This window comes from Acromyrmex echinatior, chromosome 3, assembly GCF_024713525.1.
Source record: "Acromyrmex echinatior isolate Ae372 chromosome 3, ASM2471352v2, whole genome shotgun sequence".
Lineage (NCBI taxonomy): Eukaryota > Metazoa > Arthropoda > Insecta > Hymenoptera > Formicidae > Acromyrmex > Acromyrmex echinatior.
The window spans coordinates 20,442,548-20,459,409 of record NC_141854.1 but is presented as its reverse complement, the minus strand read 5'-3'; the positions used below and the strand labels follow the sequence as shown (position 1 = coordinate 20,459,409).

The 16,862-nt window shown below is 32.7% G+C and overlaps 1 protein-coding gene across 2 annotated transcripts; it reads left to right on the top strand.

Annotated features, from left to right (window-relative positions):
- Positions 1 to 335: 335 nt before the first annotated feature.
- Positions 336 to 14,759, top strand: BtbVII (BTB-protein-VII). Of its 2 annotated transcripts, XM_011056344.2 has the most exons (6): positions 410 to 876; positions 1,601 to 1,948; positions 2,036 to 2,389; positions 2,807 to 2,936; positions 9,957 to 10,537; positions 11,009 to 14,759. In XM_011056344.2, the coding sequence occupies exons 2-6, from the start codon at positions 1,637 to 1,639 to the stop codon at positions 11,267 to 11,269; spliced, it is 1,638 nt and encodes a 545-aa protein (XP_011054646.1). In that variant the 5' UTR covers positions 410 to 876; positions 1,601 to 1,636; the 3' UTR covers positions 11,270 to 14,759. The 2 variants fall into 2 exon arrangements, with proteins under 2 accessions (XP_011054647.1, XP_011054646.1); XM_011056345.2 differs by lacking the exons at positions 9,957 to 10,537; positions 11,009 to 14,759 and adding an exon at positions 4,921 to 9,465 and having other exon boundaries at positions 336 to 876.
- The last annotated feature ends 2,103 nt before the right edge of the window (positions 14,760 to 16,862 follow it).

Below are 16,862 nucleotides of genomic sequence, written 5' to 3'. Positions count from 1 at the left end.
TTATTCTTTTTTATCATTTTCTTGTTAAAATAAACAATTGATTAACGAAAAATATGTATAAATAAAAGAAAAAGATATAAATAAAAACAAAAGAAGACAGAGAAAAATAAACGATGTAAAAAGAAAAGAGGAGCGTTAATTAAAGTATTTTAGATCCAATTGCACTAACGTTACTTTAACTTTAAGAAAAGTTTAAAACTCATTCTTTCTCTTTTTAAAGCCGACAGAAAGATAGAGAGAAATAATCGAAATCTGATTAATGCGACGTTTATCACACTAAATAATTAATTAATTATTTAAATTAATTAAAATCACATTTCCATAAATTGTCGAATATTTTTTGTCCAAAAAATAAGTTTCGCGAAAAACAAAATATCTCGCTCAGCTTCGAAAAACCGCCGTGCATTCGCGTTCGCGCTGATCGCTCGATAGATGGCAGCGCCGATCGGCCGCTATATTGATCAAGTTAGATTTTGTGAGACGCACGTTGATAAGATCTCGCGAAATTTTTCGATTGCACGCAATCACACGCAATCCTCCCGCGTGACGTGCGTGCCTGCGTGCGTGCGCGTGTACGTGAGTCCGTGTGTATGTGTCTGACGTCCGTCGTTCGGTGTCCATTCGCATCGAACGACAGCGAATTCGGGTCCGCGCGCGCGTCTCCCCCGGCAGTCGCGGCGTCGTCGCGCAAAATCCTCTTTCCTCGCCCATGACGTCACTTGCGAATTACACAAGCGTCATCATTCAGTCTGTTGTGGAAAATTTCACGGAGTCCATGGTGGTAGCGGTGAGGTGCGTCGTCCTTTGAGCGAGACCGGCGTATCACCCTCGTCGGCAACATCGCGACGACGACAACCAAGTGCATCGCGACCAAGAGTGAGCGCTCCTCTCTCCCTTTCTCTCTCTTTGTCTTTCTTGTTCTCTCTCTCTTTCTCTCTCTCTTTCTCTCTTTTCTCTTTCTCTTTCCCAGCATCATAGTCCGCCGATCATCATCGCAATCATCAACATTATTCACACCAGCTACGCGCGAAACTACGAAGAAAGATTTCTTAACCGAACCTCTCGTGCATCGTGTTGTTTATTGTCATGTCAATCTCGAACGACGTCAAGCAGCGTCGCCGAAGCTCGTCGACACCTCGATGACATGTCTCGCATGACATTTCGCACCTGCCTCTGCGTCATACTTCCATGACTCTTTTAACCAGGAGTCTCCTCCCATTAGATCATTCATCATTTGCGATTCATGTGTCATCTTCATGAGTTTTGTTAGCCAAGATATTTTCCATTTGATCAGAGAAAAATACTTTTTTTTGTTACTCAATGAGATCATTTTCTTTTTTTCGTAAATAATGTTATTTAATGTTCTGTAAGTTGATAATTTATTTTAAGCACAATTTTTAGCAAAAGTTTTAAATATTCTGCTTTTGAGAGAGATTAATGTTTCTTATAATGAGATATGTGTTAAACAATATCTAGTGATAACCTTCCTATAAAAGGAATTCCTGTCCAATCTTTCTATTAGATTGTTTATGACATGTCATTATGTTGTTTACATTATATGTTTGCTTAACGTTAACTGTATTTTTCTCTCATGTTGCAGTCAAAGTTCACAAAAGACTCTTCCTACGTTATCACAATGTCTATGCAACAATTCTGTTTGCGATGGAACAATCATCAACCGAATTTCATCTCAGTTTTTTCCAATTTGTTGAATAATGAGACTCTAGTGGATGTCACTCTCGCTGCTGAAGGCAGGCAGATTCAGGCTCATAAAGTCGTACTGTCAGCATGCAGCACGTACTTTCAGTCATTATTCACAGTGAATCCTTGTCAGCATCCTATTGTCATACTCAAGGACATCAAGTTTTCCGACCTCAAAATTATGGTGGACTTTATGTATTACGGAGAAGTGAACATATCTCAAGACCAATTACCATCCATCATAAAGGTAAATTAAAATGTTTCATTGAATAATCAAACAATTTGCTATTATACTTTGTAGAGCTTGATGAGTAACATTTTATTTATTTAACAGACGGCAGAGAGCTTAAAGATAAAGGGACTCGCAGAAATGCATACAGCGTCATTAACTAAATGGCCAAGTGGAAGCAGCGAAACAGGTGGAGGGGATCGCGGCGAATCTTGCTCGCCAAGTCCTTCTCCATTATCTCCTTCTTTTCGCAGAAAAAGATTAAGGAAGTCTTCAACTGGTTCAACGTCTGGTTCTGGTGACAAACCAGAAGAAATGAATGAAATCACATTAGTGGCTACCAACATTGTCAAACCTGAACCCCTCATTGTGTCGCAAGAGAGTGGAGAGAATTTGAGGCGACCAGTAAATACCAGCACAGAATCTCAAGGCAGTATTGACGAAGATCAAATATCAATTGTAAGTAAATATTGACGTACGATGCTTGTATTATTTAATCTTCTTCTTAATCCTATTGTTTGTGGCCGAGCGTGGTGACATTCTCTCATATGCCTGTGGTGCACCCGCTAGTTGTACACAGTCATGTGGGATCTACAGTTTAACATTGATTCCGAACGACGAATTGGTAGAGAAGTTTCCAGGGCAAGCATACTACTCGATAGTTTGCCATTGCCTCTCGAGAGGAACTATGAGCAAAAATTTTCGATTCTGCCAGAGATCGAATCTGGGATCTCTAGTATAGCAGACCAGCTATGTCACACTCGTGCTCATTATTTAATCACAATTTTGTAATTAGTAAATCACAAGTGTCAGTCAATAGTATTGTAAAAATATAAAATAATTTTTTAAAATAACATGTAATATTTTATATTTTAGATGAGTAATATGGAAACTAGTTCTGCTAATACGCCAGCCCAAAGTGACGGTTCTATTCAAGATGTAAGTCAACAATCGGCAGGAAACATTGGACAAAGTTCTGTATCTTCGCAACCACCTGTTCATCAAGGTAAGATGTTAATAAATATGTTTTATGCTGTTCAAATATAAATCTCTATAAGATATTTAAAGGAGAGAGTCACACATATTCAGGTATTATTTACAATATAAACTACATGTACATATTATGTACAAAGAAAAAAATTAATATATTAGAAATTAATATATGAAACTATAAAGGCAAATAATTTTACCACATCACTTTTTTTTTATGCTGCATGTATAATTTTGTACATGGCTGTGAATTGAAGTTTTCTTTCACACATATAGATGAAAATTTTTTTTTTTTATATATATATTTTCCTAAATATTTTACATGTGTTTTGATTGTGCATCTTATGTTTATGTGACATTATAATTTGCCTAATAATATAATTTAAAATGTGCTATTTATATGAATATTTATATAAATTATATTTTATGAAAATAGATTCAAAACTTTAATGCTTATCCACATTAAACATATTCAAAGCACATAATAGATTTGTATATATTTTATGCGAGTCAAATAAAATCATACACTATAAATTAATATATACATATGATATTATATATCAAAAGTAAAAGTTCAAAAATTACAATTAATAAAGCTCTTTCTGTTTTTATATTTTTTAAAAATATATAATTTTTAAGACTATCTATTTTGTTTTAATCCAAATTAAAAGAGAAAGAGTTATATGTGATAGAATAAAAAATATATATATTTATCATATTAAACTTATTATTTATCAAACATTTAATTTTTCTGCCTTCATAAAGATAAATTAGATAAATATTTTATCTATTATAATAGATTGATTGAGTAGAGCGTTAATAATCTAGACTGTGTGCATAGGCGTAATGATATGAAAGTTTGAAGATACAGTTTTTAATTTAATGGGAAATGTGTCATGCGTGAATGTTTAGCTACATTATAGATTTAATAATATAATTTTTTTCTTAGTAGACTGTACATTGTAAATCCATGCAGAATGCTCTGGCAACTTTGACAAATTGCATGACACCTTCCCCTTTTAAGCAAATCTCTCCGACAATTGTTATTTGAATTATGCATACTGACTGTGGTGGGTATTTGAACTGCATGTCGATAAGCGAAAGTTACACACATTATATGCTGGCACAGATGCGTTTAAATGTATTGCACAAGAAGAATCAACAGACGTTTGACATGAAAATAGAGCGAAATTTCCGGAATTGAAATTCTAATAATGCGAATGTGCAAAGAAAATATTGTTTGTCATTCATAAAAGAAAGATCATCATGGTACACAGATACATAGCACATAGTATGTTATATTTCCGCAAAGGATGACATATCGGGCCTTTGACATTAACGAAGTTATGTATGTGTGCCTTATTCTGCCCTATAAATGTAACAAATGCCGTACACATATTTCAATATAAACAATGATGTGCTTAAAAATGTATCTGTGCCATGCCGCAACTCCATACTTAATACGCTCATATATCGTCTCTTCACAAGATTTTATTTTTAATATCTATCATCTTTCGCTTATTTAGCTTAGTATTGTTTTTCTACATACCATAGAATAAATTATTTTCTTTTGATTAGATCATAATTTATGTATGCCTTGTTTTATATAAACAGATATGCCGATATATGACATTCGTTATTATTCATAGTTCAAGTTATTAATAGTACAATATAATTGTGTAAAAATTGCATCTTTTGAATTGAAGTTTTTGACGTAATATATAGGTGAAATAAAATTTTTATATGAGATTTAATTACTGTATCAACGAATCGAATGAATCTCGCAATTATGTCAAAACAAATTTAAATATAAATCGAAATTATAAAGAGACTTCTTTGTTTATAGTTTATTTTGTAATGTTTCGTAATATTACTCTCTCATATTACTCTTTCTCTCTTTCTCTTTTTCTCTCCGACTTTATCATTTATCTTTGCTGTAAACGCAAAACGGGTTAATAATTCCTGTGCTCTGACCAAAGATGAATCGGTCTGTTCTACAGGATTACAATGGACTATTATGGAGCACACATATCATCCGACACGTTTCGCTCTGTCCTCGTGTCAAACAAATCTGTCGATCCAAGCGTCGTCGGCATTTACGACGCCCGAAATAACAGCATCTTCGACCATCAGCGATCAGTATTCTGGTACCAGCACGACTGGTTCCAGTTGCGCCCTGACGAACTATCCGAACTCTTCCCACGGGACGTTGCAGCACGCGTCGTCGGGTGGCCCCTCGCCATCGACGCAGTGCCCAAGCAATTGCCAGAGCCCCTGCGCCAGCCCGCAGACTGCGATTAAGAGGAAGCGCTCGACTAATCCGCAGGCAGACGAGAACTTTATACGCGCGCTTGATGCCGTGCGTTACGGTGGTATAGGATTTTGCAAAGCGGCCAGGATGTTCGGCGTGAATAACCGAACGCTCTGGCTTGAATACAAGAAACGCGGCTATCCGAACAATCGGCCCAGCCTCAAGTCCCGCGTTAAACAGGAGGTCAATTCTTCGCCGCCGCCGGCACCCCCGGCGCAGCCTATGAACTCGCAAAGTCCAACGCCTATGGGCCCGCCCACAACTCCACATAGCACACATAACACACATACTACGCACACTATGCTGACAAGCCACAGTCCCCACACGATGCTGAGTGGTTATATTGACAGGCATACGGACTATACGTTACCGAGCTCTACGATGCCGATTAATCTGCATGGCGTTAATTACAATACCATGTGAACTGTACCCTACCCGGAAAGTCGCTTGTATAGATGAGCTTGAAAAGTATTCTTTTCTATTCGTCCTTTTCTTTTCTTTCCTGTTCTTTACGTAACGTACAATTGAATTTATCATAACTTTCAGTATCAGTGCATTGAAAAGTCGAACTTCTCAATTTTTAGACACCTTTTTCGCCTGGCCATACTCAGATTTTTAAGTATTTCTCTCTGCCCATGTCACGTACGTTTGTCGTAAGATATAACCACATCTCTTAATTAATTGTCTCTCAGATATATCATATATTTTTTCTATAGATGATGAAAAAGTTGAATTCAATTAATTTTTTTCGAAAAGCTTATTAAAGATAAGAAGAATTATAGAACTTTCTGTCTGCGATGATTTCTTTACGTTGAAATACTGAAAAAGCACTTTAAAATTTATTTGTCTTTTATTTGTTTGTTTATATATATATATATATAAAATACGCACTAAACTATAGAGTCTATTATAAGTACTTTTTTATAACAAATTAGTTATAATTTATAAAAAATGGTAAAAATGGAAATCAATTATTAGTTTCAAGAGCAATCTCAGGTAACATACTGATCTTATTTGACGTCAAAATGACGGAAGAGATAATGTTACTATTATTTGAGATGTTTACTAATTACACGTTATATAATTTTTTTAAACAAAAAATGGGTTAGCGAGAATTAAATTTTATTTTATATGAAAATATTTTATGAAAACATGTAAAAGTCTTACTTAAAAAATTGAATTCAAATTCTTTAAATCGTCTTTAAAAATAAAAAATATTCCTTGATCTTTTTCTATTCTACACATCTATATACTATATTGATTGCGTTCCGAAATTCACTGCGCTGGCAATACTATGAAAACCGTTTCAAAATTTGTTGCAATGTAATGCAACAGACTGTGAGAAAATAATTTTGTCACAATTTTGTCACAATTTTGTCACAAATTTTATTATCATTTCCTATACGAGTTGTTGCGACTGGAAAAATGCAGCAATTATAGCATTAAATGGCAAAGTAACAGTGAATAGTATCTACATATACAGGGTTGGCCATATTCGACGGAAAGATGTTTTTTTTTTCAATCATGGGAAACGTCGTTACTCGATCTAACATCTCTTTCCCATGATTGAAAAAAAACATCTTTCCGTCGAATATGGCCAACCCTGTATATTTTATAAATTTTTAATATTTTTATTATTAAAAATATTTTATTTTGATATTTGAATATAATTTTTATTATTATATAATATTTTTTTCTATCTGTTATCTAATTGACAAAAATTTAGATGATCAAAAAAGAACGATGATGTAAACAAAAGAGAAAAAAATAACTTGTTCGATGCAGAGACTAATGTACAATATGAAATACAGTAGGAAATACTTGGCTCTTCACTAACGCGTGCAATATTATTAATAAATATAGTTTCTTTTCGATATTTTTGTGTTTAATTGTAGATTTTTATTAATATTAAAATTAAAATTTATTTGAATATTATGTATTACAATTTATTTTTTTTTTTTGCGTTTTCTTCATGCTTAGTACATCAACTGTATGCTTGTAAAAATGAAACACATTAGTGCTTGTATTATAATGATATCACGCTGTTATTACTTACCAGTGAATAACAAGACACAATCGTTATTCTGATACCAAATCCTTTGAACTAAATTTTTTTTGTAAAATGAATTGTTTTATTCTCATGTTTTCTCTTAATTTTTCTCTATTGATACGCGACTCATAATCCGAGCTGAATGTCTATAATGTGATAAATGAGCAGATTTATAGCGATGACCGTGTCAGCAACTTCTAATATTTACAACAGATTATTATCTGTAGTTTTTTGTTATGTCAGACGCTGTAATTAAAGTGAAGATTTCAGTATCATCTAGAATAACGCAATTTCATTGCTTCGATAATTAGAATGTCATTGGTAATAATAAATGATATTAGTAACAACGAAACCGTTCGCTATTGCACGAATCAGTCAATAATTAGTAGTAAATTTCGGATTAGTTTTAACATTGTCTATTTTTTTTTATTAATATATTATGCAGTATTTTTAATTAATAATTTGATTTTTGATATTTTGATTTACAATTGCAACTGGTTTTAATTAATTATTATCTTTTCTCAATTGGAATCGGTTCTTTTAAATTCTATTGCTATCAATAAAACAATGTGTAATAAATTAATTGATTAAGTTTGTCCTTTTTTTTTCAAAAATTTTATATTTTTTTTATGTTTACTATTTTTATGATAAAGTTTTGCCTCTTTGATCTTTCATATTATTAAAGTCTGATGACAAATCTTCGTTTTCTTTTAGTGTATTGTTATTAATGAAATTACAAATGGCAAATTGTTGACAGCAATTGCCATTTAATGCCGTTACTACACCATAAAAGAAACTTATATTATTACTAATCATTTTATTCAAAATACTCAACATCAGAATAATAAAGATTTTTTTGTTAATTATTATCGACTAATTATCGTAATCTATTGTATTTGTAAATAATACATTACGAAGCATATGATAAAGAATTGCGTTATCTGTATTTGCACGTATGTGTTGGTACAGATCATTGAAGACACTATATAAGATTATGATCCACACTCGGAGATAATTTATCAATACATGTATTACAATTATATATATATATATATATATATATATATATATATTATATATATATTTATATATATATATATAAATTGTTACTATGTTGATAAATATGTGAGACACATGATATATATAAATTTTCTATATATTTTCTTCTATACCTGAAAGTTTGTTTAATTTTGTGTGCTTTTTATATTGCATACAATTTAGATATTTGTTATATATTGTAATATTATAGAATATTATTTTAATACATTATTTTTTCCAGGTACATTTATTTATCCGCTCTTTTTGTTAATAAAAATGGAAGATTGCGTTAATAGAAACGTTGAAATAGTAATGTTGAATAATAATGCAAATGCAATGATGAACAAATGCAATTATATACTCGATGTATTAAATATCTCAGATCAAATCAAACTCTGTGAAAATAGATCTATCATTTTGAAGCAAAATGTAAATTTAATGTGAGATATGATTAGCTTTAGAAAAGACGCACTCGTATATAAATGTACATTATTTCTTTATGACATTTGTTATTCTGTTATGTTTAATCGTAATAATGATTAGTATAATTCTACCCCACGATGTGTAAAATATGATAGATACTTGATACAAAAACAAATATGGTTTTTTAATATTAATTGTACAATAAATATAGGCAGTACACACACACACACACACACACACACACACACACACACATATATATATATATATATATATATATGTATATATATATACAAATTTTATGAAGATTAATGTTCCTAATTTAGCAGGAACAAATTTTTTTATTTGTTATACTATTTGTTATATTTAATAACTGAATTGAATTAGTAAAGTAATGCATGTATTGAGCACAAAAGAAAGATGGGAAAAGATGGGAAGGCGCTTAACATAACTCAAAAGATATTTTACGATTGTATCTCGTATCCTTAATTTGTTTCTGTAAATCATAACTTTTAGTTATTGTGGAATGAAAACAAAACTGCTTTACGCGAAAATCGAAAAATATAAAACATTTGAGTGATTTAACTTAAATAGAAATTAGTTCTTAATATATAGTAAAATTAGCTGTTAATTGCACTGTTAAGAAGCATTTATATCCCTCATATAAACAATTAAAAAATAATTCAGAAGGAATAAAAATTATTCTAACAATTTGCAACAGAATGGAAGTCTTATTTATTTTTCTTCAATGTTTTACGACCTTATTTTCTCTATATCATCACAATTTATTACCATAGCTGTTATTAATCTATTCATTTTTGGCGAAAAAAAATTATCTGAAGAAGAAATGTATGTGTGCACGCGCGCGCGCATATGTGTGTGAGAGAGAGAGAGAGAGAGAGAGAGAGAGAGAGAGAGAGAGAGAGAATAAAAGATGATAAAAAGATGATCTAATTTTACGATTATTCTTGTAATATATTATACAATTTATTTACAATTATTGATACAATTATTAATTTTTGTGTGTGTTAATACTTACCAGATTTATCCGAATAAGGAGTTCTCAACTAATTAACTAAATAATTAATCTTCGACATAAGATATCAATCTTTATTGTAGAATAAAAATTAACATCATTTTACATCTAAATGGTAATATATCGATTTTTCTCGCTACGACTAAAGTTAGTAAAAAGTATTTATTTATTATTGTAGTTCTTCATTGCAAGCAGACGCAAGTAGCGAAAAGGACTCGGTTGCTAATCAGACAACCACGAGTAAAGAAAGAGCCGAGTCACTTGTCACCGGACAGCGAAACAGCCTCCTTTTCACCGCACATTGTCTCGACCTCCGTTCATCTAGCCACACCGACGCTGAATCTTCCCCAAACATCAAGGAGTTTCGAGGAGTCCCGTATATCGCCACCGCCGCACACCATGTTAGTCAGCCAACCGAATCTGCTGACGGTGACGTCCAACTTGCTGACGGTTCCCCAGCAATCCTATCTGACGAAACAGCACTCGCATCCGTTGCTGTCCAGCCAGCAACCGAGTACGTCCGGGACATACTTGATACATCGGCAGCATTCACATCCGGAGTTACCTGGTAGAACCACAAGCCCCTCGATAGTGATTGAGCCGGCGCCCCTTCTTAAGACGGAGGAAGACCTCGAGGAAACCACGATTACGGCGACACCGTCTATCGCCTCCGAATTAGGGACCAGCGGCAGTAGCAGCACTTCCGGTGGATTGAGGGTGAAGACGACAGAGTTGCGACGGACTTCCTCATCGCCACAGGTAAATGTCGAATGCGAAAATCGAGATAAATGGCAAACATTTGCGTGAAAAAAATCATCGAAATTGTTAATTTGTACATTTAGACATTAAACTATTACAAAGATCCATTTTATTAAGATCCTATTTACGAGTAGCTATTAATGGATTAAATTTGTAAAATATGTATAGGCATTAGACATCCCAATTTGAATATAATTAATTCATACACTATGTCAATATTAAGCCGTTAATATTTGAAGAATTGAATCTTGTTTTATAGCAGATTGTAGCGTATTAACGCAAAATTAATTTCTTATTTTTCTTTAAGCAATTTATTATTTTAAAATATTACTTTAAAATTGCAAGGCTTATCAAAGGAACTATATAATAATTTGCTTATATAACAGATGAAGTAAATTATTATACAGTTCCTTTAGATTAGATAGATAGTTCCTTTCCTTAAATAGATAAGATAAATATCTGCTTATATAGACGAGCAGTAGCAGAGAGCCTCCTTCGAGGGATCAACGATTAGGTCACTGTCCGGTGTTGCGCCAGGGTCCAGCCTTAGGCTGCAATCACTGCTGGAACACGATAGACGCCCACGGCAGAATACTCCGTAGGAAGACCAAATATCATTGTCCCGAATGCCAGATCAATTTGTGCATCGTGCCATGCTTTCAGGAGTACCATGACCAGCGGCGCGAGCTAATTTCCAAACTGAAACCTTTACCAAAAACTAGTTCCGTTTAAATTTCCCCTTTCCCTCCCGATTAATTATGTACTTTATTTCATAAGTAATCGTTAATTATTGACTTACGTGTTGAAGCACGCGCTTTAAGTGTGAAGATTCAATATGACAATGACAAAGCCCGTCGTTGTGTGCAATTATTTTTCTCTTGATCGTACGATAATGAATGTGAGTCATCAGATTGATATTGTTTATTAAAATTTCATGACTTGATATATTTTCGTAATACATTTATAGCATCTACATATATAATTATATATATGTTGAAGTAGGCGAAGTCATTGCAATCTCGCAGTTTGATGATACAAATATTTATAATTGTGTGCATTGTGAGTTTTCCCATGCTCTGTTAGTCTTTCAGTAATTTTTGTGACATAGTCACATTTTTGTTAAGTATGTTTATTTCGTCAAGGAACGTTTTACTTTTGTCAAGAGCAAAAGCTCTACTTTGAAATTAAACAATACTATAACAAAATACTATAAATAAGAGAATTTACTTTAACATAGAAATGAAAAAATTAATATATTATTTTTTCACACAATTTCATAAAATTCATGACAAAAATGATGTATCGAGATTGGATGCAAGATTATTTGTTATTTTGGAAAATATGTAACTATTGCAAAGCTCAGCACTTTATTATTATTATTATTATTCATACTCCAGCGCATGTTAAAGATGTAAATATCCTCTGTAAAAAAGCTATCAATTTAGATAATATTACAAAAGTAACTGATATAAAAATACTTAAATTTTGCTGAAGTTTTAGATAAATAATTTTTAAAGTAAGAATAGATCCAAATGAATTTTTGTTCAAATATATATATTTTTATTAAACTTTTATTAGTATATATAAAAAATTTGATTTCATTTCTAATGTTATTTCTTCATCTTTTCTGCAAATAAATACTACAAAACACGATTTTATAAAAAAAAATCAAAGCAAACAAAAAAATTAAATAACTTTTAAATCAATAGAACAATTTTATTGAAATTTTATATAGATACTCATACGTAATAATAGAACTCATAAAATGTTTATATTTTTGATATTGTTCTTTTAAAATACGAAATATATATTCTTAATGTAATTTAGTTGCTTTTATATCTGTTTATATAAATGTTTAATTATTGTGTGCATTAGTAAAAATCGCAATCTATCTAAACTGATAGCATTATCTAAATTGATAAATTTTTTATATGGATGTTTGCAATAATATGCAAAACATAATTTCAGAGGTAAACTCTCAGTGCATAAACATAATAGTTTACATGAATATTTTTGTCTCATTTGAATTTATTTACAAATTATGTACGTTCTGTATTGTACGACTTATTTTGTTTTTCAAAGTGGCCACTTCGAATAGTCTGAACGTGTTATTGTCGATCTTTCTGAATTTATTTAAAGGCAAGCACAAAAACAATTGTGTTGGCAAATAAAAACGATTGTAATTCAGAACAAAGTCAGATAGTTTATATAAATCGATGCTTTTATTTTCTGAATTAATTATTTTTTTAAATATTTCCATATATGTGAAAACATAATATATTGTGTATATTTTGCAAGTATACATTCTAGCTTCACGCGTATTGTTCGCATGATTTTTAATGTTAACGTATTCGACGTTAATTATTTTTCCAAATATTTTCCATCTTTCGTCCAATCACGCTACACCGCATGATCTCAATAGAACCCTCTCGCACTATGTCTGTCTCTGTCTCTTTTTCTCTCTGTCCCCCTCGTGTGTACGAATGCATCGAGATAATAATTTCTCTCGCCGGCGACACGCAGACACTAATTTTGGAGACCATGAATTGCGAGATGGAATTGCAAAACAAAAAAAAAATACGAAAGGTAGAACCGGCTGGAAACTGACGCAGTGGCCGCTAAAACGAGAGCTTTAGCACACGTGCAACGATCGAAATTCGGTGTACTTTTATAAATCACTTCCTACCATTCACGGGGCCACCCCTATCGCCACCTGTAACGATACCCCGCCGTTTTAATGCGTCCGTGTAAATTTGTTGTTCGTTCCGCGTGCAATCGAACACGGAACACGCGAGTCTATTCTCTCGACACGCGAATTTTAGGATTAAAAAAAAGAATAGTACAAGCGAGATCGTTATTGTCTGCATATCACTCTTATTAAAACAAATAATATAATTTAAAAAAAATTAAGTTTCACAGAAAAGAGAAGAAACTATTTTTCAACTAATTATTGATTAATCAAATAATATCAACAAAAGAAGAATATATTCTTAACTTAAGAATATATTTATTCTTGATCAAATGTTATTTTTCTCATTTTTATTTCACAATTCTTAAAAAAATAATTCTTTTTTTTTTTAAAGCACACTTTTTGAGTTGTGATATTTTGGCGATATTTTATGAAATTAAGTTAGTTTGCTTTTAATGTTCCATAAAGTAATGGCAAAGTTTGTTTAACTCATTCGTAATAATAATTTGAAAATGACATTTTTTTTAGTTGCGTTCCTTTCAAAATAAGGGAACGTCTTGAATATAAAATCTGGAATGTATGTTATATTCAATACACATAAGAAAAAGTTTTCTAAAATCAAAATTGTGGCTACATAAAACAAGTAGTAACACATGCTATTATTTATACTTGTAAAAAACTAGCACATTGTATTTAATTACAATAAAGATGTATTTACATATTTATGGAAAAATAAAGACTTCTGCGATTATTTTTTTTTCACAATTTAACAGTTTTAATAAGATACAATTATTTCATAAGAGAACGATTGATCAGTGAAAAACATTGATTTTATCGTACACTACATCCTTCCATCTCAAACTCGTTTTTCCATCTGTCTCGATTTGGCGATTTGCAAATAAGACAAAATTGTTATCTTCTAATCGGATATTTCATCTGTACCGAAGCACAGATTTGGTTTCAATGTGAATTTTAGTGGTACATTTTCTATCAAGCATCTTCGCTTGTACTAACTTTTTTCTCTCCTTACTTCCCGGGTCAATTTTCGCCTGGAATTCACGTACTATTTGTTACCCGATTCCAGACTTGAAGCATTTTTTTTATGTGTGTCTCGTGCATTTATCGCGAAAATGTCGGAAATGCCGACACGTGTCGCGAACAACGGGATGGCCGTAGAAATGATCGTGTAGAAGATTTTTTCTCCACGGGGGAGAGAAAAGTCGTGGTGATGGATTAGGTCGGATTCGTTCCGGCCATTTCGATAAATCACGATTTGCGAGGCGGATAGGCGAGGATCTCTGCTCGCGATCTGTGTTTCCTCTGACACCTCCTTGCGAGCGGCAAAGCCGAGCAGCGTTCGCGCACTTTGTATATGTAAAGATGTTGAAGATGTAGAAAATACATGCAATATATTTTTCTCGGTATTACAGATGTATTATATGCGCAAGCGTTATACCGATTAATCATATTTTATGTAAATCTAGCCTGAGAGATTCGTAAATTAAAATAAAATAATGTGAGATCACACAGCGACATCCGGATTAATTATTTCTGTACTATAAGATGATTTCAAATTCTTTAGTCTGATACTGAAAGTAGTTGTAATATATTATCACGCGCTTTCGACAATACATGCCAATACATTTAATGATTACTTGATCTGTCCAATTGAAAAAAACGGCTACTTAAAAAGTGTTTTTGCTATTATTTGATATTTTCCAAAAATTGTTATCGAAGTGTATTTTTTCCGTCATAATTGTTGTCATGTTGAAGATATATATTATAATTCGGATACTTTGAATGAAAGAAGTCACAGATAGCCAGGAAAAAGATACAATCTAACATGATCACAATACAGATAAAGACATTAAAATACGGATTAAAATCTAAAACATAGAAAACCATATTCAAGATGACAATCAAGAAGTTGCTGAAACTGAATGGCTGTTATTTTCCAACAAAGGCGGGCAAAATGAGAAAGAGCCATGATATAAATTACAGCTGCGTGGCAAAGAATAATATTAATTAGAAGCTGTTCACCCGACGGCGGGAGTCGTCGCCAGTTCCTTCCTCCACTGCACGCGGCCGCCGAATCTTGGAGCAAATCGTTACTCGCAATAAATCCGCGAGGGTCGACTTTTTCCCCGGGTTAGTCGCGGCGGCGGTGGCGGCGTCTCCTCGGCGACGGCCGCGAGATATGGGGTCAGTCGTTTCTTCTGCGTGCAAGCTGACGCCACCGCCACCGTCGTAACGGCAGTAACCCCTCGTCGTAACGTACGAGACGGAAGAGCCGTCATCTTGGATCCCCCAAAAGCCGCGGTGATATTGTACGCGCAGCCGGTGCCCCGTCGACAGCTGGACCCCTGATCTCTCCGACTTTTCGCTCTCTTTCTCTCTCTCTCTCTCTCTCTCTCTCTCTCTCTCTCTCTTTCTGTCAGCAGAAACGAAAAGTCACCGTGCGGATTAATCGCCGGCGAAAAACCCCCCTTCGATACATAAACGCGATTCGTGGGAGGTTCAATCTTGTTAGGGCGAGAGAGCGTATTACAGGATGCGACAGGATGCAATCCGCGGTAAAGCCGACGGATACGCGTCCTTTACGCGTTGCCACCTCCGACGCGTCCCCAACTGACTTTAAAGCGGACGTCTGATTCTCATTATTATTATCATATTGATTATTATTGATTACGCACTAAGCTTTATACAAGTAACTTTAAACGGAAATTATGGAATAAAATTAAGAAAAGCAATTTTTAAGATTATATATTCGCGCTTATCGTAGCTTCTAATTAATACTATCTTTTTTTTTATATTGAATCTGTAGCTCTATGTTATGATTGTTAATTTATTATGTAGCTTTCCGTGTATTTATAGTTGCGTGCAAAAAGACAAGATATCGTTAATTAGTTATTTTTACTTTGCACAAAGATATAATCTTGTTTAAACTGAAGAAAAATAATGTTAATGCATTTGCATTAACACTTTGTTATTAAAGGTAAAAAAATATGACCGTGTTAATCTTTCTTGTTGTTGATGGTTGAAATGTTAATGTAAATTTATGAATTTGAGAAAAATTCGTGAATGTAAAGGGTATCTTGATTTTTCCGTTTATATTTTTTTCTCTTATATAATTGTTGTGTGTTTTAATGTCTTAAAATCTTTTACTATACAATTAGATGTGATTAAAAATGCATTACGATAATACTAATATACAGGGTTGGCCATATTCGACGGAAAGATGTTTTTTTTTTCAATCATGGGAAACGTCGTTACTCGATCTAATATCTCTTTTCCATGATTGAAAAAATAAACATCTTTCCGTCGAATATGGCCAACCCTGTATATAAGAATAATTGAAATTTGGTAAATAGAGGAATTAAAACAAAATAATGTTAAACTAATTTATATAAAATAAAACTCTCATAAATAATATAAACAAAAAGAAAAAGATGTTTAACAAAGTATGACATTTTGAATTGATATGAACGTAGTTTCGCTAAACATTAGCAAGAATTTCAACTTTAAGAAAAATCGACCGGATCTTTAAGATTTTACATACCTGAGCATCAGAGAAAGCTGACTTTTATGAGTAATATTTGTACAAATTGAAAAATTTCGAGCAACAGTTAAGTTCAA

Bases quoted from the DNA above. Each gene is read 5' to 3' on its own strand.
- BtbVII (XM_011056344.2), top strand. From the start codon at position 1,637: ATGTCTATGCAACAATTCTGTTTGCGATGGAACAATCATCAACCGAAT. The intron at 1,949-2,035 runs GTAAATTAAAAT...TTTATTTAACAG, and splicing joins AATTACCATCCATCATAAAG to ACGGCAGAGAGCTTAAAGAT. The intron at 2,937-9,956 runs GTAAGATGTTAA...TTATTATTGTAG, and splicing joins GCAACCACCTGTTCATCAAG to TTCTTCATTGCAAGCAGACG.